Source organism: Bos indicus x Bos taurus, chromosome 28, assembly GCF_003369695.1.
Source record: "Bos indicus x Bos taurus breed Angus x Brahman F1 hybrid chromosome 28, Bos_hybrid_MaternalHap_v2.0, whole genome shotgun sequence".
Lineage (NCBI taxonomy): Eukaryota > Metazoa > Chordata > Mammalia > Artiodactyla > Bovidae > Bos > Bos indicus x Bos taurus.
The window spans coordinates 29,485,840-29,510,035 of record NC_040103.1 but is presented as its reverse complement, the minus strand read 5'-3'; the positions used below and the strand labels follow the sequence as shown (position 1 = coordinate 29,510,035).

General features: G+C 39.2%; 1 protein-coding gene across 12 annotated transcripts in view; it reads left to right on the top strand.

Moving 5' to 3' along the window:
- USP54 (ubiquitin specific peptidase 54) overlaps positions 1-24,196 on the top strand; it is a 130,906-nt gene that overhangs the window by 71,713 nt on the left and 34,997 nt on the right. For 10 of the 12 annotated variants that reach the window (XM_027530448.1, XM_027530456.1, XM_027530455.1 and 7 more), the window contains 8 exons: positions 14,878-15,012; positions 16,640-16,753; positions 16,893-16,975; positions 17,395-17,500; positions 17,611-17,757; positions 19,416-19,565; positions 21,218-21,386; positions 22,715-22,885. In XM_027530448.1, the coding sequence (XP_027386249.1) occupies positions 14,878-15,012; positions 16,640-16,753; positions 16,893-16,975; positions 17,395-17,500; positions 17,611-17,757; positions 19,416-19,565; positions 21,218-21,386; positions 22,715-22,885 (1,075 nt within the window). The remainder of the gene's footprint in view (positions 1-14,877; positions 15,013-16,639; positions 16,754-16,892; positions 16,976-17,394; positions 17,501-17,610; positions 17,758-19,415; positions 19,566-21,217; positions 21,387-22,714; positions 22,886-24,196) is intronic. The other 2 variants (XM_027530457.1, XM_027530458.1) reach the window with 1 other exon arrangement.

Sequence of the window (24,196 nt, the reverse complement as noted above, 5' to 3'; positions counted from 1 at the left end):
ATTGTTCAGATTAATGCTAAAGAATTTGTTGCTACATTATCTGCCTCTGGTTTAGTGCAAAGGATAAGTATGATTAATTTTGCTTGCTTCAGAGAAATACTACTTGGTATTCTGTTTCTCTGAACCTTTTGCCCATACAACTCTATTTAATGTGATAGGGTACTATTTACATGTGCTCAGACTTTGAGTATTTATCTGAAAAACTAATACTAAATTTTCATTTTGAAAAAACAAACAACCAGCTGTTTTTCATGGAATTAACTATTGTCTATAAAAGCTAAATTTAGCAACAAACTGTTTCTATGAAGAAAAACCAGTACTAAAATTTTCCCATTTTCCCATTCCCTAATATTTCCCATTATCACATGTAATAGATTCTTTATATTGGTTCTATTTTAGTCTGACTCCAATTTTTTCATTTCTGAATAAAGTGAAACTGAGGATTCATTTAGAGACAAATAAAATGGTGTAATGTGAGAGAGTTCTGACTCAGAGATTTTAGGTAAGTTGCTAAAGAGAAAGAACTAGGATGTATAAAAGGCCCATTCTCCATCAGTTTTCCAACATGTATGCTCTCTGTTTTCTTGGTCCAGATATACAATGCATTATTTGTGGTTGGATGATGAAGCTTCTAGGGTCATTTTTCAGTCGCATGAAGTCTGAATCCTTGGTTTGTCACAAGGATGCTTGGTTGTGATCATTATTAACTTAGTTGTTTTTATATCTGAGAACAGGAATTATAACCAAAAAACTCCAGGGTTATTTCCTAGTTAAATTTGCAACAGCTGAGTCAAAACAATTTTTTGGCCAACATCAGTTTGAAGTTTTAGTCCACGGTAGGCTGATATCTCTGAAAAGAGATAACTGAGACTTCTGAACTTTTTGCCACTAGCGTCACAAATATCTTTTTTTTCTCTTTGTTTGCAACCATTATAGCTTAGCAAAATATAGAATATAAATTATTGAGGACTTCCTTGGCAGTCTAGTGGTTAAGATTACATGCTTCCACCACAGGGGACATGGGTTTGATCCCTGGTTGGGCAACTAAGATCCTCTGTGCCTCTTAGTGCAGCAAAAAAACAAAAAAATAAATTAGGAAAATAAATTATTGGTTAATTGAGTTTAAATATGAAATTTTAATGAAACCAGATTTTTTACAAGTTGTAACATTTCTGACTATATCCATTCAGACAGAAGTCCATTCAAAAAAGTATTTGGCTTGATTTTCTGAAAGGTACATTGACATTAAGTATCTTATTTTAGATAGACAAGAAACATAGTGGTCCTTTGGCCATCAAGTCCAAGGGAAGTCTGGTTCATGACATTAAAACCAAAAAAAACAGGGCAAGTTACTTGCTAGGGGTATCTGAATCCTGGGGAATACCTGGTAGGAGAATCTCCTACAGATAGAATTTCTACTGATAGATTTCTACAGATAGAAAACTCATATCTGTACCAGGAAGAGATGATGGCACTTACATGACCCTCTGACATGCCTTTGATTAGTTAGGACTGTGCCCTATTCTTCACTGACCCAGACTGGACTCTGGAGAATTGGTTGTCACGGTCTTGTTATGTTTCATTTTCCAGAGGGACAAATTGTTACTTTAATATAAATCAATACAATTATATAAGTCAGATAAAGAAAACCAACCACCAGACCTTATGGGACACCTGAGACATCTGGTTTTTCAAGCTAGAGGGCCAGGGGTGTATCTTGGGAGTTTTTCAGAGAAGCAGTTGCTTATGATAGGTAAGTAAATGGGCTTAGTGAATCAAAGATTATGATTTAGGACTTTCTAGCTCTGAGGATGTGTTGGAATTCTGGTGCTTTCCTCATCAATCACATCATTGCCTGGTCTATCCATTAGATTTCTTTTCCTTCACTGATGCTTTTGCTATGTAAAGTGAAAGTTGCTCAGTTGTGTCTGGCTCTTTGTGACCCCATGGACTATATTGCTAAGTCACTTCAGTCGTGTCCGACTCTGTGCGACCCCATAGACGGCAGCCCACCAGGCTCCCCCGTCCCTGGGATTCTCCAGGCAAGAACACTGGAGTGGGTTGCCATTTCCTTCTCCAATGCATGAAAGTTAAAAGTGAAAGTGAAGTTGCTCAGTCGTGTCCGACTCTTAGCGACCCCATGAACTGCAGCCTACCAGGCTCCTTCGTCCATGGGATTTTCCAGGCAAGAGTGAGTACTGGAGTGGGGTGCCGTTACCTTCTCCATGGACTATATAGTCTATGGAATTCTCCAGGCCAGAATACTGGAGTGGGTAGCCTATCCCTTCTCCAGGGGATCTTCCCAACCCAGGAATCGAACTGGGGTCTCCTGCATTGAAGGCAGATTCTTTACCAACTGAGCTATCAAATTTGCTATATCGGAAGATTAAAAACTTGATTTTTTTTTTCGTAAAATGCTTTTCAATCCCTCAGTGCTAAATAAATGTTACATAATTAAGCTCTAGTTTGCACATACTTTGTTTTAGATGGCATTATTTGCATTCATTTAATTATTGTGCACTTAATTTGAAAATTAGAGTCTTAGATTTTCCAATAAATGTGCTTAGATAGTTGGTTATTTGTATAAACAAAAAGGAAATTAGATCCCTACTTCATATTATACCAAAAGTAAGAATTTCAGATGAATTAAGGACTAAAATGTGAGAAACAAAATTTTGTAAGTTTTAGAAGAAACTATAAGGGAGTATCAAGGCCTAAGTGATAGAGAGGATTTAATAAGTAAGTAATGAAAAATACAAAGCTAAAAAGTTTGACATATTTTACTATAGAAAATTCAAGAACTTCTGTTCATCAGAGGATTCCATAAAGACAGTAAATATACAGGGCTACAAATTGTGAGAAAATGTTTGCATTATATATAATCAACAAGGATTGGTATCTAGCATAGCACTTAGAGAACTCCCATGAAGAGTAAGTAAAAAATAAAATGAGTCAACAGAAAAACTAACAAAAGACATAAATAGGGACTTCCATGGTAGTCCAGTGTTTAAGACTCTGTGCCTGTGCTCCTAATGCAGGGGTAACAAGTTCAGTTCCTGGTTGGGAAGCTAAGATCCCACATGCCCAAACATGGCCCCCCCCAAAAAAATTTTTTTTTTAAAAGACATAAATAGACATTTCTCAGAATGGGAAAGCCAATTAACTTTAAAGGATATGAAAAAGGCTTACCCTCTTTAGTAATCTCAGGCAGTTCAGTTCAGTCACTTAGTCGTGTCCAACTCTTTGTGACCCCATGAATCGTAGCACGTCAGGCCTCCCTGTCCATTACCGACTCCTGGAGTCCACCCAAACCCATGTCCATAGAGTCGATGATGCCATGCAACTATCTCATCCTCTGTCATCCCCTTCTCTTCTTGCCCTCAATCTTTCCCAGCATCAGGGTCTTTTCCAGTGAGTCAGCTCTTCACATCAGGTGGCCAAAGTATTGGAGTTTCAGCCTCAACATCCATTTAGTAATCTAAGAAATGTTAATTAAACCATACCCTTCAGATAGTAGAAATTTAAAAGTTGGATAAAATTGTTACCTAAAAGGTAGAATAATGAGAATTTATGTACATTATTGATTGGAATATAAATTGATACCACTATTTAGGAAACCAAGTTGTCATTGCATTTGTCAAACAAAATTGAAGTAACAGGTATCCTGCTACTCAGTAACTCTACTCCTAGATATTCCCTGTAGAAAACTTCCTGTACATACACACCAGAAGATACATTAGAGGATATTTAAGGTAGTATTTTCCTATGATGACAGAAAAATGGAAGCAACCCATTCCAACTATAGTGTAATTAATTAAAAATTATGGTTTATTCCCAGAGTAAAATACTATATAGTAGTGATAATGAATAGTTGGCAGCTACGTATATCAACTTAAATTAATCACAGAAACATTACAGACAGTCCTCGACTTATGATGGTTTGACTTATGATTGTTTTGACTTTATGATGATACGAAAGCGATATGCATTCAGTAGAAACCTTATTTTGCATTTTGATTTTTTTCTTGGGCTAGTGATGTGATATGATACTTTCTTGTGTTGCTGGGCAGCTATAATGAGCTGTCAGTCAACCACAGTCAGTCATTCCCTGTCAGCCACACAATCATAAGATTTAACCAACCAATACAGTTATAACCATTCTGTACCCATACAACCATTCTATTTTTCACTTTCAGTATTCAGTAAATTAGATCAGATATTCACTTTACAACAAAGTAGGCTTTGTATTAGATTGTTTTGCCCAACTGTAGGCTAATGTAAATGTTCTGAGCATGTTGAAGGTAGGCTATGCAACCCACTCCAGTATTCTTGCCTGGAAAATCCCATGGACAGAGGAGCCTGGTGGGCTACAGTCCATGGGGTCACGAAGAGTTGGACACAACTGAGCGACTTCAGTTTCCCTTTTCACTTTCATGCATTGGAGAAGGAAATGGCAACCCACTCCAGTGTTTTGCCTGGAGAATCCCAGGGACGGCGGAGCCTGGTGGGCTGCCGTCTATGGGGTTGCACAGAGTCGGACACGGCTGAAGCGACTTAGCAGCAGCAGCAGCAGCAAGCTATGATATTTGGTAGATAAGTTACATATATTTTTGGTAGGTTTATTGGGATGTAATCCCATTGGTTTCCTAAGATGATTGGTTTCCTATCATCTCTAAGAGCAGTAGAGATGTAATCCCATTGAATGAAAAAAGCAAGTCACTGAAGACTGCTAAACTATGATTCCATTTATATACAAAGCAAAAACAGGCAGAACTAAATAACATATTGTTCAGGGATACATACATATGATAAAACTGCAGAGAAAAAAGGAATGATTTTCACACAATTTGGGATAATGGTTACCTCTGGAACATGGAATGGAGAGGATATAATCAATTAGGGAGTCTCAAACTCAATTTTTCCATTTTTTTAAGTTGTGTGGTAAGCACATGGGGATTTATTATTCTTTGGTTGTATATACCCATCATGTTTGTTCTTTATTTGAATGATGATTTTTATTATAGAAAAATACAGCAATCTGGAAAGCCTAAAGTGTAGAGAGGGAAACAAAATAGTCTGTATTCCCTCACAGGCGTCTTTATTTCGCTTTATGCCTCCTTTCTGGTCTGTGATATTTCTAGTAATGTCTTTTTGCCCACCATTTTAGTAAAAAGAATACTCCCCCCGCCCCATCTCTAATATCTTCCTATTTGTTTGAACCTTAGACTGCCCTGGAGTGATATTTTGAAGTTACTCCCTTATAACCCTGGAGCGGCTTCCAATCGTCTGTTAAATCACTTTAAAAAGCAAGATTATAGACATGTAAAAAACTAATTTCGCACTTCCTTTCGCCTTCCTCTCCTTGCCAAGACTGTTTCAGCTACGACAGTAGACAGTGGCACATAGTGTGCCTGCTTCTTCAGTACGCGTTGCAGACGCCATTCACTCTGCTGCACCCCTTGTCACCCCAAACAATAGCATAATGATAAATAAAACAGTAACACATCCCTTTTGAATCAAACCACATCTACCTGTCAGGACTCGTAAGAATTTATCTTCTTTATGAAGTTTTAAAAATACTCTCTCTATGTAGCTCTGTGATTGACTTAAACAATGTTTGGCATGGCTGAGTGGGTTTTGGGGAAGGTGGCCCAGCTTTTCTTCTCTCTTGGTGCTATGCTCAGTGCCTGGACCTTAATATAAACACAGCTTTTCTGGGTTCATGTAGTCTTTTAGTTGCCCTGCCTTCCTCCAGGTGATCTTCCCAACCTGGGGATCAAACTCAGGTCTCCCGCATTGCGGGCAGATGCTTTACTATCTGAGCCACTAGGGAAGCCCGAGTCTTGTAGTAGTTCTTGGTGTTTTTGTTACGGAGTTTGGGTATTGCCTTTTTCTTTCTCTCTTATATGCTCTCTCACTTTGTCCTGTTTCACAGATTTTCATATTGTGACATTTAGCCTCATAATTTTTTTAGTAGGTCCACTAATCTAAGCCTTCCTGCCTCATTTAATAAGGAAAGAGTGAGATATGCAGGGGTGGGGGTGGGGACAGGGAGGGGAGTCCATGATGGTAAAGGTCAGCTGTTGAAAGAGTGAAAGGCTAGGGTTCTGTCAGCATAGCAGTTTTACCATATCCTGTGGTTAGGTTACATGTTAACTTTGTGGTGACCAGCGTGGGCATAATTCTATATTTTTTTCTCTGTGAGTATAATTGTAAATATTTTTCTATTTAAAAATTAGGGGAATATTTGATGAGGCCAGTAAGAATTCCTTTTTGCTGATACTTCATGACCTGTTTGCATTCTTTAGTGCTAAGTTTTATACATAAAATTCTTATTTCTTAGATTTTTTTTTAAAACAAGAGACTCCAGAATCCCTGAATTTGAAATTGTCTGCAAAACTTTCCAATTCTATAAAGTCAGAATTCTTTATGTTAGAGCATAATTGCTTATCTCTAGAACCTACTATTAAGGACAAAAAGAAACACAAACATGTTCCTCGATGAGTCAGAAGTTAGCCAACTTTCTCTTAATCTGATGTTTGGATGAAGGATTTGCCCTTCCAAGTCTGGCTGAAAGATATGTATCCCTGCTTTTTCTCCAGTTGTTTACTTTACCTAGCACCTTAAATATACATTTACTATTGGCCTTATGTGGATACATTTGGATCATGTCTTTATTTTGTTTTTTCTTTTGGTCTGTGAATGTCTGTCAGTAATCCTGTGTCTTATAACCTTCCCTGGTACACTAGAATATGTTGTGTCCAGTACTTTGTACTGGTGGTTTGTACACAAAACCACAGAAATGGACTAGTTTTGATAGTCTATTTCTTTTGGTCCTGTAGAATATACTGTTGGCTTTTTTTTTGGTGTTACTTGACATTAAGTCCCTAAAGTAATTGCAGCCTCGAAATCTTGCATGCAAATTATTAATGAAGAATTTGTTAGTCTTTCTGCTTACTTTGAACCACGATGTCTTTCAACTCTGATTTAGCAAATAGAAGGGACTTGTGTGCTAATTACCCTGTCCCTTCTAAAACACCAAATTTATTCTCATCTAGTATTACTGACCTAAACCCTTGTCATGCCTACAGCCCAGAGCTCTTACTCATATCGAATCTGCTCGTACACCCTGGCCCCCAGGGTATGATTTTACTTTGGTGTTGGTTTATTTATTTATCTCTATCCAGAGGAGGAAATCCGTCCTCTGTACTTAGTATGCCACAAAGATTTTGTTCTCCTTCCAGGGATTGTACTAGAGGCTTTGCAGTGCCAGGATGTAGGACAGAGTGTTTTTTGTTATAGGCAAAGAAGAATGCTGCATTGATTGATTAAATCCAATAAATCTTCTCAATTAGTGAATTTTTTTTTTTTAAGACTTAGTATAAGGCCTAAAAGCCTCAGAGTGGTGGTGATGATGGAGGTAGGGATGGAAGAAATGGGTTTTTGTATATTAAGGTGTCCTGGAATGTATAAGTCTATATCTGTAGAGCAGTAAGACTATTGTGAAGGAGCAGTAAAGTCTATGCTCTGCTGATTGCTCACTTGTTAACTGGGAGGAAATTTGAGGGTTAAGGGAACAAATCTCAATATTATTTTATTTTGTACCATGTAGCTGTTACTATGCAGGGGACTGAAACATACACATACGGAGTAAAGTGGTATAAGGAATTACAGTCTGGTCATTTTTGTTTGTTTGTTTTTTCTGTAGATTTTAGGAAGGTCTTCATTGTCTTGTAGTCATTGCCACTATCAGAAAACAATAAACCCATTATCCTGGACTGACTGTGTAAACCAGGAAATTAGATTTCTGGTATGTTACCCAGAAATTTTAGCTCATAACAAACAGCCCTCACATAAGGAAGGTCCTTATGTCTAAGGCACGTGTCTAAGTTGAACTTCATTGATTTGCCTATTTGTGGAATATGACTGTATTTTTGTGATCTTTCTGTTAACCTTTCTTAGTCTTTTTTTTTTTTTTTAACTTTTTGGCCACACTGCACACATGGCATGCTAGATCCCTGACCAGGGGTGGAACCTGTGCCCCCTACAGTGGAAGCACAGATTCTTAACCGCTCGACCATTGGGGAAGTCCCTAACTTTTCTTAAAGTTGTATTAGTCTGTCCCTAAGTTTTCTGAGTTAATTTAACAATTGACATAACTTGGATAGTATAAAACTTAAGCTCTTATCCTTTGAAAAATTATATATGTGCGGCTGAGTCTCATTGCTGTCCACCTGAAACTATCATGGCCTTGTTAATTGGCTGTGCTGCTACTCCTAAATCACTTTAGTTGTGTCCAACTCTTTGCGATCCTATGGACCGGAGCCCATGAGGCTCCTCTGTCCATGGGATTCTCCAGGCAAGAATACTGGAGTGGATTGCATGCCCTCCTCTAGGGCATTCCTGACTCAGGAGTCGAACCTGCATCTCTTATGTCTCCTGCATTGGCAGGCAGGTTTTATTTACCACTAGCATCACCTGTTAATTGGCTATACTCCAATATAAAGTTAAAAAAAAAGCAAAAATGAAATTCTAGAGTTCAGAATTTTACATGATATTTCAAATAGAGAATATGACTACAGGGAAAAATATAGTAGATCACCATGATTCCTTCCTTTCCAGAGTTTATGGCAGAACCTGAAACTTATACAATCTCACAATCCTTGTGCTTGTCCAGAAGGGTTCCATTTTTTATTTCCCCATGGAGTAAATGGTTAGGATATTGATTCTCAAAATTTGATTTGAATTCTGTTGGTAATCTATATGGTCCTACATTTTTGATCTTGGCAAAAACTAGCAGATTGACTTATATTTTAGTTTAGTTTAGCTCAGTATTAGTTTATGGTTTCCCACTGAAAGCAGTACTATTCCCTGATGAATCTGGCCTATTTATGCCTCTGTGTCTACCTGTCCAGTGTCTTGAAGTCTTGGTATTTCTGTGTCTCTACCTTTGTGTGTATGTGGGTGTCTTTTTTGTATGAGTGGGAGGAATGAGGGTGAAAGGTAGTTTATGATGGTCTTTTACTTCACCACTGCAAGTCCAAGGTTTTAGATTATGAACTGAGTGCAAATAAAGCCCTAAACTCATGGGGAGAAAATGGTATTGATAACTGAATTTAATTTAAAGGAACTGAAATAGGATATGTGGTTAATTTTCTAATTAGGAAGTCCAGAGGCTATTTTAAGACATAAAGTTAAAGAATCCCAGGAGAGAAACTGGCCAGCTGTTCTCTGCCTCCCCCAAAGTTTGAGCAAGCGTTTCTGTTGAACTGACTGAATACCTTTTTCTAAGAGTGTGGTAGTAGTATTATGGTTATGTTTTAAACTAGAAGTGTTCTTACTTTTTTAGAGGCATCTCCTGAATATTTACAGATGGATAATGTCTGGTATTTGTTTCAAAATGATCTGGGAAAGGGGTGAGTGGGTGGGTGATATATATAGAATAAGCTTGGCCACAGGCCAATAGTTGTTGAGAATGGATAATGGGTACAAGGAAATTTATTGTGCCGTTTTGTCTAACCTGGTATGTTTGAACTTCTTTGCAATAAATGTTAAAAATCCAGTGTTACTGTTTTGGGTGCCAGAATGGTAAACATTTAAACATTCTTTCTCCTCTTGAAAGAAAACGTTCAACTTTCTTTTGAACACACAAAACTAGGATGAAATTTCTCTCTTTCAGCAGTCAGTGACCCACTAGGAGTAGCTCCTTTATCTTCCTTTCAAAGGATTGTGTTTACAAACATGCTCAATTGGCCATGTCTAGGTTTATGATTTATTTAGGTGTATGATTTCCAGGAGGTGTGGGGGAAAAAAAGATAGTTACAAGAGCCAAAATTATAGATTTGGGAAGCTCAAAGCAAGAAGAGAAATCCTGAGAATTGAGTTAGCAGCAGTGTGTAACATGCGTCATGCCTTTGTAGAAAATATTGCTGGACACCTCTCAGAGGTGAGTTGGACTGCCAACTAGGGCACTTTCCAAAAACCTTGGGTCCATAAAGCATCAAATTTAGTGACAGCCCTTTTCTTTGACCTGTATCTTCCCTACTCATGACTTCTTTTTGATACAGAGCTAGGAAGTTCTGAGAGAGAAATAATCAGCTATTCCTTGCTTAAAGACAAAGTCTGTGTTTTAAGGGAAAGAAAAAAAATCTCAAGCAACAGCTGCATTTGTACATGCCAAAGTACAAAGACTTTCTGTCTTTATGGTGCTTTTATCTTATTTACATGGTTTTTACTAATCCAAATAATTATATGCTCATGTGGGTAGAATTGTTTTGCTCCTTGATCCAAGAGAGATGGGTGGGGAAGCACCTGCTTTTAGTCATTAAAGTCTTGTTGCTTTTGCACCGCATCCAGGAAAATAGTTAATAAACAAAAAGTAATTTGCCTTTTCCTGAGAATGAAAAGGAACACCTCTTTGGTTTCACTCTGTGAAGAAGAGCAGAGAGAAACCTCCAAGTTGGGTTTTCTATTTATTGAAATGAAACTGACAGGGACCCCACAGAGGAAAATGATTCCTGGGTTTTGGTTCTTCCTGCCCTCTCTCCCTCTCTGCCATAGAACTCAGCAACTGGAAGAATACCAGTTTTTGTTCCTTATTGGTGCTACCACCTGTTCTTATTGCTGAACTAAATGTTCTTGGCTTTCTTTGGTGTGAATAGGATCTCCCTCTGGGAAAGGTGGGAGGAGGGCGAAAAAGGGAACAGGAGAAGGCTCGTTCCAGCCTTGTGCTCCTGTGAGAGGGACACACAGGGGTTAGTGTGCTGCCCTAACAGAGGGGCTTTGTGCTCTAGCTTCTTCCAGAGCTGTGGCTCCACAGATGCACGCTGGGCAGGCTGAGGCTGCCTCATCCCTTATGCACATGCTTTTCCTAACAAGACCGATAATAGTTAAAATAAGAAAAGAAAGAATATGCAAGCAGAGGCTATTCTGAAAAGATATTCAGTGTGTATGGAGAAAGCTGTCTGTAACTAAGAGGTTAAAAAAGAGTAGCATGGAGATGATGCCACTGAGCGCAAGAGCCAGATCTGTTGTTGCATATGCACCGTGGATGCAGGCAGAGCTCTGACTTTAAGTCTTTCTTTCCCTTGTTATCTAGGTCATGGGAAATCAGCCTCTTAAATACAAGCGGCAGAATAGAGAAGAGTTTCAACCTTCGTACCCAGATCTCAGAGACTGAGGAGGTAGCTCAAGGCAGAAGTGTATCTGACTCAAGGCCTTTCTTCATAGGTCAGTGCAGGCAGTAACCTAAAATAACTCCCAGATAGAATGGTGATGATAATAACAGCAGTTAGATAGCACTTTCATACTGTCAGACTAAGATATAAGTATCTGTCTAAGATGTAAGTATAAAGATAGATAATTTAGGTAATCCTTAAATAATCCTAGGAGGTAAATACTATTATTAATTCTCTTTTAGAAGAGAAAACTAAAGCCTAGAGGAGTTAAGTAACTTGTTCAAGGTCATATAGATGATAAATAATAGGGCTGGGATTTTGAACACAAATAGTATGGTTCCACAGTCCATACTATTATGCTATTATGCTATGCCATCTCTCCATGGAGCTCTGTCCTTTCTCAAATAGGGTCATCGGAGCCATAAAGTATTTTGAGTGGCCATTTTCTTAATTCTCTCTAGGATGGTAACATAACTAGTACTGTGTGTAGGAGAGAAGTTAATTCATTAGGAGCTGTTGATGCCTTCGAGTATTAAGACTTAATTCTTGAGGAAACCCAGTTGAGAAACACTAAAGGGGCTGTAGTTTGCATTCGTTGTGTTTGTACAGAACTGTCCTGAAACTAATTTTGTATTGGTTTGTTTTGGAACTGATTGTGGGCTCTGAACAAAGGACCAAACCTTATCCATCCCTTGCCCAAGAGCATTGATGCCTTACCATTAATGATTGAGAAGAATGACAGGTGGGAATATGATAGCGGTTACCAAGTTTGGCCATGCTCAAGTGACTCTCTTTCATTATATCATCAAGTGTTCAGATCACCATATGTAGAAGCAGTCACTACTTCTTTTCTTACTTTCCTTTTCCTTTTTTCTTCACATTTTCCCAAGTTTCAAAATACCATTGGTCACTTGGTCGGTATCCAGTTGCCCTCTGGGAGTGTTTAAATGTGTTGGCCGGTATCCACTTGCCGCTGGGAGTGTTAACTGTGGACCTAGACCTTTCCTTTTGGTCTAGTTTAAGGGGTCACTGATAGATGTTCTTTCACTTCCAGCAACAAATTATGGAAGATCTTGCTCTGCCTTTACCTGATCTTATAATAGACTTTTTCAAACTTTCTAGGTCAGTCCAAAATAACTTAAAAGTAATTATAAGAGACCTCTGCCCCCAACTCCATGCTTGTTAAATAATACTAAATATAGTTTGTTGGTACTGCCTCCTTCATATCATAGACTTGTTTATAGGCAAATAATAGCCAGGTACAAGGTAAATTGTTCCCAAGTTATTATAGGGATAGATGTTCAATGTGTATGAGGTGGAATGATGATATTAAGAAAATAGTGTGAAGAAAACAGTTCCTACTTGAAATTAGAAGAATGAGGTTTAGTCCCATTTTGCTTGAACTGGTTATATTACTTTAAAAATTTTCACTCAGAAAGTTGATTCTTCATCTGCTTAAAAAGAGTAGGGACTTAATATTTTCCCTTAATAAGATCTACTCATATAAAATCATACGTTCATTTAAAACTAGATTTTTAAAAATTAAAAAAAAAAACGTTTAAAATTTATTTATATACTGTCTTAGCCGCACTGGGTCCTCATTGTTGTGTGGTTCTCTGTCCCGTGACGGCGAGAGGGGTTGCTCTCCAGTTGCAGTGTGAAGGCTTCTCAGCACGGTGGCCTCTCTTGTTGCGGAGCGCAGGCTCTGGGGAGTGAGGGCTTCAGTAGTTGTGGCGCTCAGGCTCGGCAGTTGTGGTTTCCTGGCTATAGAGCCAGCCTCAGTAGCTGTGGCGCACAAGCTTAGTTTCTATGCAACATGTGGGACCTTCCCAGGTTAGGGATCAAACCTTTGTCTCCTGTATTGGCAGGTGGATTCTTTACCACTGAGCCACCAGGGAAGCCCGAAAACTAATTGTTGATAGCCTTTTACATGCCAGTACTATTCTTCGTGCTGGAGTATAGCAAGGAATTAAAGGATAGAAATTTCTGACTTCATATTCTAGGGAGTGCATTTAGACAATAAATAAATAAAATACATGGAATGACTGTTGGTAACAAGTGCCATAGGGAAAGTTAAAACAGATAAACGTGGGAGGTTTAGAAAAAGTGGGGGAAGCTTGCTGTTTTAAATAGAGTGATCAAGGAATACTATATTGAGAAAGTAATGTTTGGATAAAAATCTGAAGGGAATGAGTGACTGAGGTACTGCAAATAAAGTGTCGAGTAAAATGAGGACCAAGAATAGCCATTTTAGGTTGGTGGGACCTCTTACTGTTAGCTCACGTAGGTAGGTTGATAAAAGTGGTCTCATTTCTGGTCTCATTTGTAAGTCTGAAAAATAACCCTGGATTTTTTTTTTTAATATGAATAATTACTAACAAGGATTTCAGGAGAGAGACCTTCTTTTTCATGTTGATATGTCACTCACTGTTGGGGGAGTAGTTTATCTGGGTGGCTTAGTGTGGATCTGGGCCATGTAATGTCAGCGAACACATTCTAATCTCCGGGCGGAGGGTCTAATACCACTGGGGAAGACACCTCAAGCCAGGTGCCACTGTTGCCACTCTCTGTTTCCATTCTCTGCATATCACATTAATCATTGTTTCAAATACAGGTAAAGATGGAGAAGGCAGATACATTTAGTTACACCAAAATAAAAAACTGCTTTGCTTGAAAGATACCAGAAGACTAGAAGAAGGTATTTGCTATAAGTAGTACTCACAGAAGACCCAGAAAAACTGAGGCAGTTAGAAAGACTAAAATTAACCAGTTTGACTATATTAATTGCTGACAAGGATACGGGGCAATTTATTTATATTCAGGCACTGGTAGAAGTTTAAGTTGCCATAATCTCTTTATAATAGCAAAAAAGTGGAGACTGCCAAAATTTCTGTCAATTAAAAAATGATAAATAGATGTGCTAGAGTAACCTGATGTAATGCCATACAGCAAGGAGAAGGGGTGAAATGTGTGGATAACCTCAAAAATAATGCTGAATTTTTTTTAAAAAAGTAAAATTCAGTGTGATACTTGTTACATAAACAAAGAAGCTGTACACACAAGCATACTATATGTTATTGAGAGATAAATATACACACACACTTAAAAATAAAAACAAAAGATTGTGCTGTGAACTCATGATAGTGAGTGACTGGGCTTAAAGGGGACTTTAGCTTTATCTGCAGATTAGAAGTAAACATGATAGAATGTTTATTTCTGAGTGTTAGACATGTACGTATTTGTTATATTATTCCTTTTACTTTTGGGTAATTTTCTAGTAGCTAAACAGTTTAAAAGAATAGGGCCAGATTTCATAGGATGAGTCACCAGAGAATAATTAGCCAGTTTATTGACCTATAATTTATCTTTATTTACTATAGACCATTTATCTCTTTATATATCAGAGGAAATGAGGTAACTGCATTTCTTTAACGCATGACAACAGTCTCTCCTAATGTGTCCTTAATGGTATATCACACTCAGATGGAAGAGCAAGGATCCTTATGAGCGCATGTCATGCCCATTCCTATGAATCTTGTTTTTTACTTTTTTTTATTACTTACTGCAGGCATATCAACTCCTGGAAGGTACATTTGGTTCCATAGCTAGAAGCATGGAGATGCTAGCGTGGCCGACTGGGATGCATAGAAGCTGAGTAACAGCACTGTGCTTTTCCCCTTGTCTAACCTCTTCTCCACAGGGAATCTTTAACCAGTTTCAGTGCAGTAGTGAAAAAGTGCTTCCATCTGACGCTCTCCGCAGTGCTCTGGCAAAGACTTTTCAGGATGAGCAGCGTTTCCAGCTGGGAATTATGGATGATGCCGCGGAGTGCTTTGTAAGTGCTGGCCCCTGGCCCTCTTTGATACGGGGTGAGTCTGTGGATGGTCTCTGTCAGGGACTTGCTACTTTACTGTGGTATTTACTGTATTCCTCATCTCTACAGCTAGCACTAGAATTTCCCTGGTTTCTCAGAGCTCTAAGTTGTCTCTGCTGAGTATGAATTCATTCTCAGTGTGAATTGTGGGTTTATTCTTTTTCCTTCAGGCTTAGGGTCATTTCGTGCTTGCCATTGCACAGAACAGTAGCTCTCACCTTCAGAGGAGACAAGGCTCGTTATATAAATATAAATTGCTGGGTCCTACTCTCTTGAGTTTCTGATTTGGTAGGTTTGGAGTAGGGCCCAAGAATATCTGAAACAAGTTCCTAGGTGAGCTAATCCTGATACTCCTGGTCTGGGGAACCACACTTTGAGAGCTCCTGCATTACCCAGGATAATTAAATAGACAGTAGCTGAGTCCTTAGCACAAACATGATGTGCTACTTTGGGTGATTTTTAGTAGACAACCCTCACTTTTTTCAACTCCAGGTGCCACCCTAAATGTACATCCTATTACAGGTTAAAATGTACCCCTGAGAAACTGGATCCCTGATTTATTGCTGGTAGGAATCTATAATGATCTAGCCACTCTTGAGAACACTTTGGCAGTTTCTTTTTTCCCTGTGCACCGCACAGCATGTGAGATCTTAGTTCCCTGACCAGGGGTTAAATCCATGCCCCCTGCATTGGGAGTGCAGAGTCATAACCACTGGACCACCAGGCAAGTCCCCTGGCAGTTTCTTAAAACACTAAACTTGAAAACTACCATAAGATTCAGAAGTTAGATTCCTAGGCATGAATCCCAGAGAGATGAAAACATATGTTCATATGAAAACCTATCCATGAATATTCATAGAAGCTTTATGTATAATAGCCCCAAAGTAAAAAGCCCCAAATAACTTTTAATGGATAGATGGTGAGACAAACTGTGGTACTTCTATGCCATGGAATACTATGCAGCAGTAAAAGTAAACGGTTGATGTGCAACTACTTGAATGATCTAAAGGGAATTATGTTGAGAGAAAAACGCAGTATCAAAAGGTTGATCCCATTTATATAGCATTCTTAAAATAATAACATTGTAGAGCTAGGAGAACATATTAGTGGTTGCTAATATGTTAAGGTTGGGATTGAATGGGTAAAGTTATAAAAGGATAGCATTAGGGAGCTTTGTGGTGATGAAACTGTTTTATATCTTGATTGTGAAGGTGTTTATATGACTATACATGTGATAAAACTGAATTGAGCTTTACAGACCCACCGATGAATGTCTGTAAAGCCAGTGAAATCTGAATAAACTCTGGATTGTGCTGATGTCCATTTGCTGGTGTGGGTATCATACTATAGTTATGTAAGATGCCTTCTGTGGAGGAAACTGGGTGAAGTGTGCATGGACTGCCTATACAATTTTTTTGGGAAACTTTCTGTGAATTGATAACTATTTCAAATTAAAAACTTTTTAAATATATCAGAGATATTCTCACCTCCCAGAAAGATTGCTGTCTCTCTGAGTAAACTGCCAACAAATTTGTGCTTTTCTTTGTTAAATGTTTTTCATACGCTGCTTTTGTTCCTTCCCTGTTAGGAAAACCTCCTGATGAGAATTCACTTCCACATTGCTGATGAAACCAAAGAGGACATATGTACTGCCCAGCACTGCATCTCCCACCAGAAGTTTGCGATGACACTGTTCGAGCAGGTGAACCTTATCTTTATCCCTATCACTTCTTAGACCTTTTCTTTAAGAACACTTTATCCGAGGATGCAGAGTGTCACATGGGGGCCAAACGAGTTAATGACTATGGCTACTGGTTTCACTTTTTTCTTCCTGGGCTTAGTGCGTATGTACCAGCTGTGGCGCCACTTCTGACCCGCTGCCTTTCATCCAGATGGTGCATTATATCTCCACTACTTCCCTTTGGTGAGTCTTACGCGTTTCGTTCTCTGTATTCATAGGCATTCCTGGGTTTTAACCAAAGGCTCCCAGGTAGCTGTAGCCTTATTGCTGAGTCTTTGCTATACTGTGGGATCTCAGAACAGTCATTTTGAATAACCTTTGTTCTCTTCCTTTCCTGTCCCATCTCTCCCCTTCTCTTAGTCCCAGTTCTGGCCAGCAGAGTGGGAGGAGGAATGGGGATTCTATGAGCTTTGGATTTGGGACCAGCAGGCTCACTTACTCTGTGGGACACTGAGGCTGGTCAGGACAAGGGGTTTTAGCATAGTGGGCAGAGGAAGGAAGTCAAACATGTGAGTTAGGAATCTGCATGAATGATTTATTTGATTTAGCTATAACTCTGTACAACTCCCCAAATCATCCCCCTTCAACTTCCCATCTCGAAGCAATCAGGCTATTTGTATGCTGGAAAGACGAGAAAAACCCTCACCAAGCATGTTTGGTGAGCTGCTGCAGAATGCCAGCACCATGGGGGATCTGCGGAACTGCCCGGTGAGTTGTCAGGTGTGGGGTTCAGAGTGGGGAGGAGAGCCCTGGGGTTAGTGGAATTAAGGCAGAGCCAGTGAGAAACATGTCAAACTGACCTTATATGTGTATTTCAGAGCAACTGTGGAGAAAGGATTCGGATTCGCCGTGTGTTGATGAACGCACCACAGATTATCACTATTGGGCTGGTATGGGACTCGGACCACTCAGACTTGGCAGAGGATGTCATTCACAGCCTGGGCACCTGCCTTAAGCTGGGTGATGTGAGTGTTAATTACCTGTATCTCTCACTTGGAGTTCTTGTATCTTAGTATTGCTCAAGGGCAATGAGCTCTAAACACAAAGGTGTATCCTAAATGACAAATATTAAAGAGTTTTGAACAAATGGATTGTATATGTATGTAGACATGCATATGCATGCATGTACATGCTCACATTTCTGTGTATAGGCGGCAAAGGCTTTTTGGAAGATATGGAATGATCTTGGCCTTGAAAGCTACGATGGGCAGAGCTTAGTTATTGATAAAAATGAAGTAATTCAGTACTTCCTTGGTGGTCCATTGGTTAAGAATCTGCCTGCCAGTGCAGGAGACATGGGTTTGATCCCTGGTCCGGGAAGGTCCCATGTGTCACAGACCAGCTAATCCCATGTGCAACAGCTGCTGAGCCTGCAGACCCTAGAGGCTGTGCTCTGCAACAAGAGAAGCCGCTGCAGTGAGGAGCCTGAGCGTCACAACTGGAGAGGAGCCGCTACTCACTGAATCTAGAGAAAGCCCACACAACGATGAAGACCCAGCGCAGCCAAAAATAAATAATTAATTTAAAAAAAATCAAATAATTCATAGAGTTATCCTGTGCTCTGCTCATTGTTAGTTAATACCAGTGTATTCATCCATGGGAGGTAGTAAGGTCAAAGAGGTAAGCAGTCCTGACTAGTGCTGCTGTGGGCGATGAAAGAGGTAGAAGTTGGTGACATGAGTCACAGATATTAAATTCATGGTGAGGAACCAGTGTCTGTTGACACGGTAATGAATTGGCTTGGAAGAGAGTTCTAGTGGTTTTCCACGCATCTATTCAGGGAAGTAGGGAACAGACTTCAAACATGGGGTCATTGCCTTATCAGCTGCATGTCCTAATATAGGTACAGCCAGAATTTTCCTTCAGTTCAGAGGAAGAGCCAGGAAGTTTGTAATTTCCTTTCTACTGGTTTCTCTCTCTGATGGTCCTGTGGCTAAGGAGATCCTTTGTTGTCTTTTAATGTCATTAAGTTGTGGCTGAGAATAAGTGGACTACTGGGATCTTATTTTAGATTTCCTTGCCAAAGACTCTCTGACATAATAGCTCTGCACAATAAAGAGCTCACTTTTTCTGTAGCATATGTTTTCTCTTCTACTTTTGTTTTGTTTTTATGATTGCTTTCTCAACCAAACAGGTTCCTTAAGGCAAGAGTCCTTGCCTTCAAACATTTTATATGTCTCTTTGTACCCAGGACAGTGCTGGACATCTTGGAACTGAAATGCTAGTAACCAGTGTGAAGCAATTCCTCCTCCTAAGGCCTTTCTTATCCTCTACTTATTGTCTCAGCAGGAACTTTGTATTTATGGCACCAGCTGATAAATAACTTTTGAAACTTAAGAAAGTTTTATTCTTTTTTCCCCCAACATTCCTGGCTCCTCTTAGGATAAGCCCCAGCAAGAAAAATTATTAAAATGTATGAAGAAGCATCACCACCTTACCAGTTTGACCATTTTCTCTCTTTTCCTTAAATTCTGCCTTTTTAGGTTCATTACTTATGATAATATGGACTAGCCAAACAAGAAGCAAGTCAGTACCTTAATTAAGAAATGATGGAGTCTTTTGAGAGATGATATGAGAGGATTGAGTATGTGACTCTTCTTTGCTTTCTCCTCTTTCCCCACAGCTGTTTTTCAGAGTGACAGATGACCGGGCTAAGCAGTCTGAACTGTACTTAGTAGGAATGATCTGTTACTACGGCAAACATTACTCTACATTCTTTTTCCAAACAAAAATCCGCAAATGGATGTATTTTGATGATGCTCATGTCAAGGAGGTAGGAATATTCAAACCCTTCTTGATGTGTTTGGTGCCTGGGACAAAAAACTACGGTTATTTGTCTTCAGTGTTTTATTTTCATAATTTTGTTGTCTGTCTGCCTGTCTCTCCCAACAAAACAAGTTCCTTAAAGACAGAATCAATTTATCTTCTATATTGTCTTTGAATCCCCTCACCAAGCATTCAGCACAGTTCTCTATTTATAGTTAAAAGGGCTTTTTAAATACAGTCATTGGTTGATTTGAGCAAGAACAATCTAATGTCTCGAATTAGTTTATAAGCTTAGCACGGAATTCAGAATTCCAAATCTTGGAATTAACAGTGAGTAATGCTTTGTCTCAGGACTGCTATAAATTGTTTTGTAGTAGTTATCTCCCTGAAATACTCTATCGTGGATTAACGTGTTTCGGGATAGTGTAAAAAAAATAAGGCCATGATGATATTTAAAGCTGGAAATTTGGTGCTATCTAAACCATGGAGCATGTGGCTGAAGTAGTTTAAATGATCCATGTGAGTTAGGAAGCCTCTTGTGATAAGGTTAGCATCTAGGAAATTGCTGACTCTGATCTATCCCAACTGTGGACCTTTCGTAATATCTCCCACAAATAGTAAAGTGGGAATTTGTCAAATTCCCTGATTCTCTTCTTCGTCTCTTTTTTGCTGTTGTAATTTTGGGCGACTTATGTAAGTTCTTTGAGCTTTAGATTTTTTTATTTGAAAAATAATACCACCGCCTTATAGTAAATATGATTTGTATGAAAAAAGCATATAAATGTGTTTCAGTTAAAATAACTCAGTTACACATTTACTGAACATCTGTTATGAAATAAGCACTGTGCTAGTTGTCTGACTGCAAGAACACACCGTCTAAGAACGTGACTGGTGCAGACTTAGGAGAAGTCAGTGTGGGGATTTGACTGGATTGTTGTTTCCGTGGCTGTCCTGTCACTTTTTCCCACTGGCAGCACTGAATCCAGCACAAAGCTAAAGCTGCAAGCTTCAGCTGTCCATGCTAAGCGGTTTGACATTTTATGTCCTGCCACATGTGAACTCTGAAACGGAATGTCACTTATTCTAAGGCAGTCTGTGAGAGTTTCTGTGTGCTCTCTAGCTTCATACAAGTGATTGTAATATTTAGGAGAAAATGATAGAAATGCAGATTTCAAGGAGGGGCTTTTATTTGATGTCTGTGAAAAGAAATTGGTCCCCAAGTACAACTGAAATTGCCTCACATAGCATATTCAGCTTTGAGAACTTTTATTCATATTTCACAACTGAATTGATGTTTTACATGAATAAGAACAATTTTATTCATCATTCCTTAGCTAAAAGGATCTCACAAAAAAAGAATTAACAAAAAATTCATTGGTACTTTCCTGGTGGTCCGTTGGTTAAGATTCTGTGCTTTCACTGTGTAGGAGGCACAGGTTTGATCCCTGGTTGGGGAACTACCTGCATGCCTCATGGTGTGGCCAAAAATTTTAAAAAAAGATTTTGTCTTAAATTTAGGTCTGTGATCTCTTCTGTTGTCTTTTTACCCAGTTCTTGTCTTTTCATCTCTTTTTCTTTAGAAAAATAGAACAGAAAGATATATGTTGAATTATGGACATGAAGTATAATTGTCTTGCTTTTCTGGTTGTTCTGGTTCAGATTGGGCCCAAGTGGAAGGATGTGGTGACCAAATGCATCAAGGGGCATTATCAGCCTTTGCTGCTGCTTTATGCAGATCCCCAGGGTACCCCAGTGTCCACCCAGGACTTGCCCCCCCAAGTTGAGTTCCAGTCGTACAGCAGGACATGCTACGATAGTGAAGATTCAGGTGAGCAGCCCAGCTCTTTACTTTCCTCCCTCCCTCTGGCCATGTGATGACTAGATAGTAGGGTCTCATAGCCATGAGCCTAGCACTTGACTTAGCTTGGAGAAAGATAAGGCAGATTTGCCAACTCGTGCTGAAGCCCACGTTGTGCCAGGCTTAGTTGCCTTCACTGTTGTCTGAATGTGTTGTTTTGATCATCTGGCCCCGATTCAAAAGTCAGAAGGAAGTTATGTTGATTTAGACTGAGATATTAAGTTTATGAGGAAACCTCATTATTTAACCATCTCATATTGCTAAGGTGACTGATTTTTACTAGCGATTTAACAGTGATGTGAATTGTTAGGACCAAGAAAATGATACGAGTTACTACAAAGCTAGTCACTTTGTTCGGGATGAGAGATTTTTGTTTTAAAATGCCAAGTGCAGAAGCAATATTCTGTAGCTGTTCACTTCTAATTCAATTATTTGGAACTTAAATCATGTTTTCCTGTGGAAACAATTTCAGCTTTATTGCTAAGATCTCAGGCTGTCCCTCAGAAATTCATCCTATAATAGAAATACAACCCTGATGGTTTTGGCTTGATTCCTAAAATGAGGGAAAAGTCATGTTCTTTTTCCTGTTTTGGATCTAGGGCTGGATGGCCCTGCATATAATTTTGAAAGAGAAGAGACTCATCTCTGGACTCTTTTCCTCTTTCTTTGTGCCTCCCTCCCACTTGGTGTGCTCACTCCGCCCTTGCGCCCCACCCAGACCTGCTCTGCCGCTTCTCCCTTCAAACACCCATTCACACTGTCGTGCTTATCTCAGCCAGTTGTGCAGAGGAAAGCAGTCCAAATGAACTAATTCACACCAAAGTATAAATAACTGCCCCTGAATGTCTCATGCATGTTAAACATGCTTATAATTTATAATATAAACTAAATTTTTACAAATGACTTTTCTGACAGTATAGGAGAAAAATTATGGGATAGGGAAGCAACGTGTTATGTGTCAGCCTGGGACTTGCCATCTAACTAGATTTTGCTTTCCACAGCTTTTTTCTTTCTTCTTACTTTTCCCTCCTTCAGCTTTCTAAAAGCCCCACAGTTTTTCACAGTGGCAGGCAAATTGAGGGCTTCAGCAAGGTAGGGGCAGGAGTGGGAGGCATTATTTATATGTGTGTGTGTTATCTGAGGTTGGGTGTCAGAAAGAACAGCTCTGGTATATCCTTCTTATCCTACTGTTTAGGAAGTTCCTACCTCATGGACTTGTGTTGCCATCCAACTCTTTGCCCCTCTCTCTGTCACTGTCATCTCTCTCCTCACCTTTGCCTGTCTCCTCCTTCCCTCAGGGAGGGAGCCCTCCATCTCAAGTGATACTCGAACAGATTCCTCAACGGAGAGCTATCCCTACAAACACTTCCACCATGAGTCTGTGGTCAGTCACTTCTCTTCTGATTCTCAGGGGACAGTCATCTATAATGTGGAGACTGATTCCACGTCTCAGAGCAGTCGGGACACAGGTAGGGACTTAACACAGTCAACCCTGCCTGCCTTACTCTATTCTACATGGAGGGTCTCCCAAGAAAAAGGAAACGTGGCAAGTCAGAAATGTTTGTCATGCAAAGGGGGCAATGCAGAGAACTTGAGTAATTGACTGGGATGAAAGGAAGCAATGCAATTCTGAATGAACAATGGTGTTCCATTGGACACGTACCTGTCAACAGCAGCCTCTCAGTAAGGACCATTGTAATGAGATTATTTATGTGATTATAATGTGATTGTTTATCCTGAAGTCTTTTTCTAAAAACTTTTCTCCTGCTGTGCTCTTGATCCCTCATTCTCATAGTGTCCCATTAACCATTGTGATCCTGCACCTTATCACATTCACATCTCAAAGGGATTTTCGAGAAGGGATGTATTTGTGGATGGGGAACCTGCTCATCACCTTGCTAGGCTTCCTGAAGGACAGAGAACCAAAAAAATGAAAAGTTAGCCTGTTTGTTATTGTGAATTCCATGCAGAGAATGTTCTTGAATTGTTCTGTTAATCTATAGAAGATTGTGCCTGTGTCACTAGAAGAAATCATTACAGGGTATAAAAGGAAGAACAGTGAGTGACTGCTGAGACAAAAAGCTCATCATTGAAAGCATAGAACAGTACCCATACTCTTAGAGACTTGGGAATTAGTGTTTACATCCTGTGCATACCCTTAAAAAAAAAATAGAGGCTCTCAAACATATTCAAAAGTATACAGAATAGTATGCAGCCCCTTCACGTACCTGTCACCTAGTTTCAATAATTATAACTCTTTGTCAGTCTAGTTTTATCTGTACCTCTGCCCACTTCCCCTACTCATGGGTTATTTTGAAGCAAATCCCAGACATTATATCCCCTTTTCCAGAAGTATTTTAGTATGTATCTAAAATAATCATTTTTTAACATACCATTAACTTCTTAAAACCGTTAAATAACCAGTGAGTGTTCAAATATCCTAGTGTCTATAATTTCACATTTTTAGTAGTTTTTTTTTTGACTCAGAATCCAAATGAGCCACATTGTAATGGGTTGATAAATCTTGCATTTCTTTTCATCTGCAGGTTTCTCCTCTATTTCTTCCTTTCTATTTATTGTTGTACAACTAGATAGTTTGTGCTACAGTTTCTCCTCCTTCTAAATTTTGCTGATTGTGTCTATGTGGTAAACTTTAGCATATTTCTTTGTCCTCTGTATTTTTTATAAATTGGTAGTTGGATATAGTGTTTTGGTCAGATTCATGTTGGATTTCTTTTGATGACTGTTGTATGAATGACTACGGCAAAGTGTGATTTTTG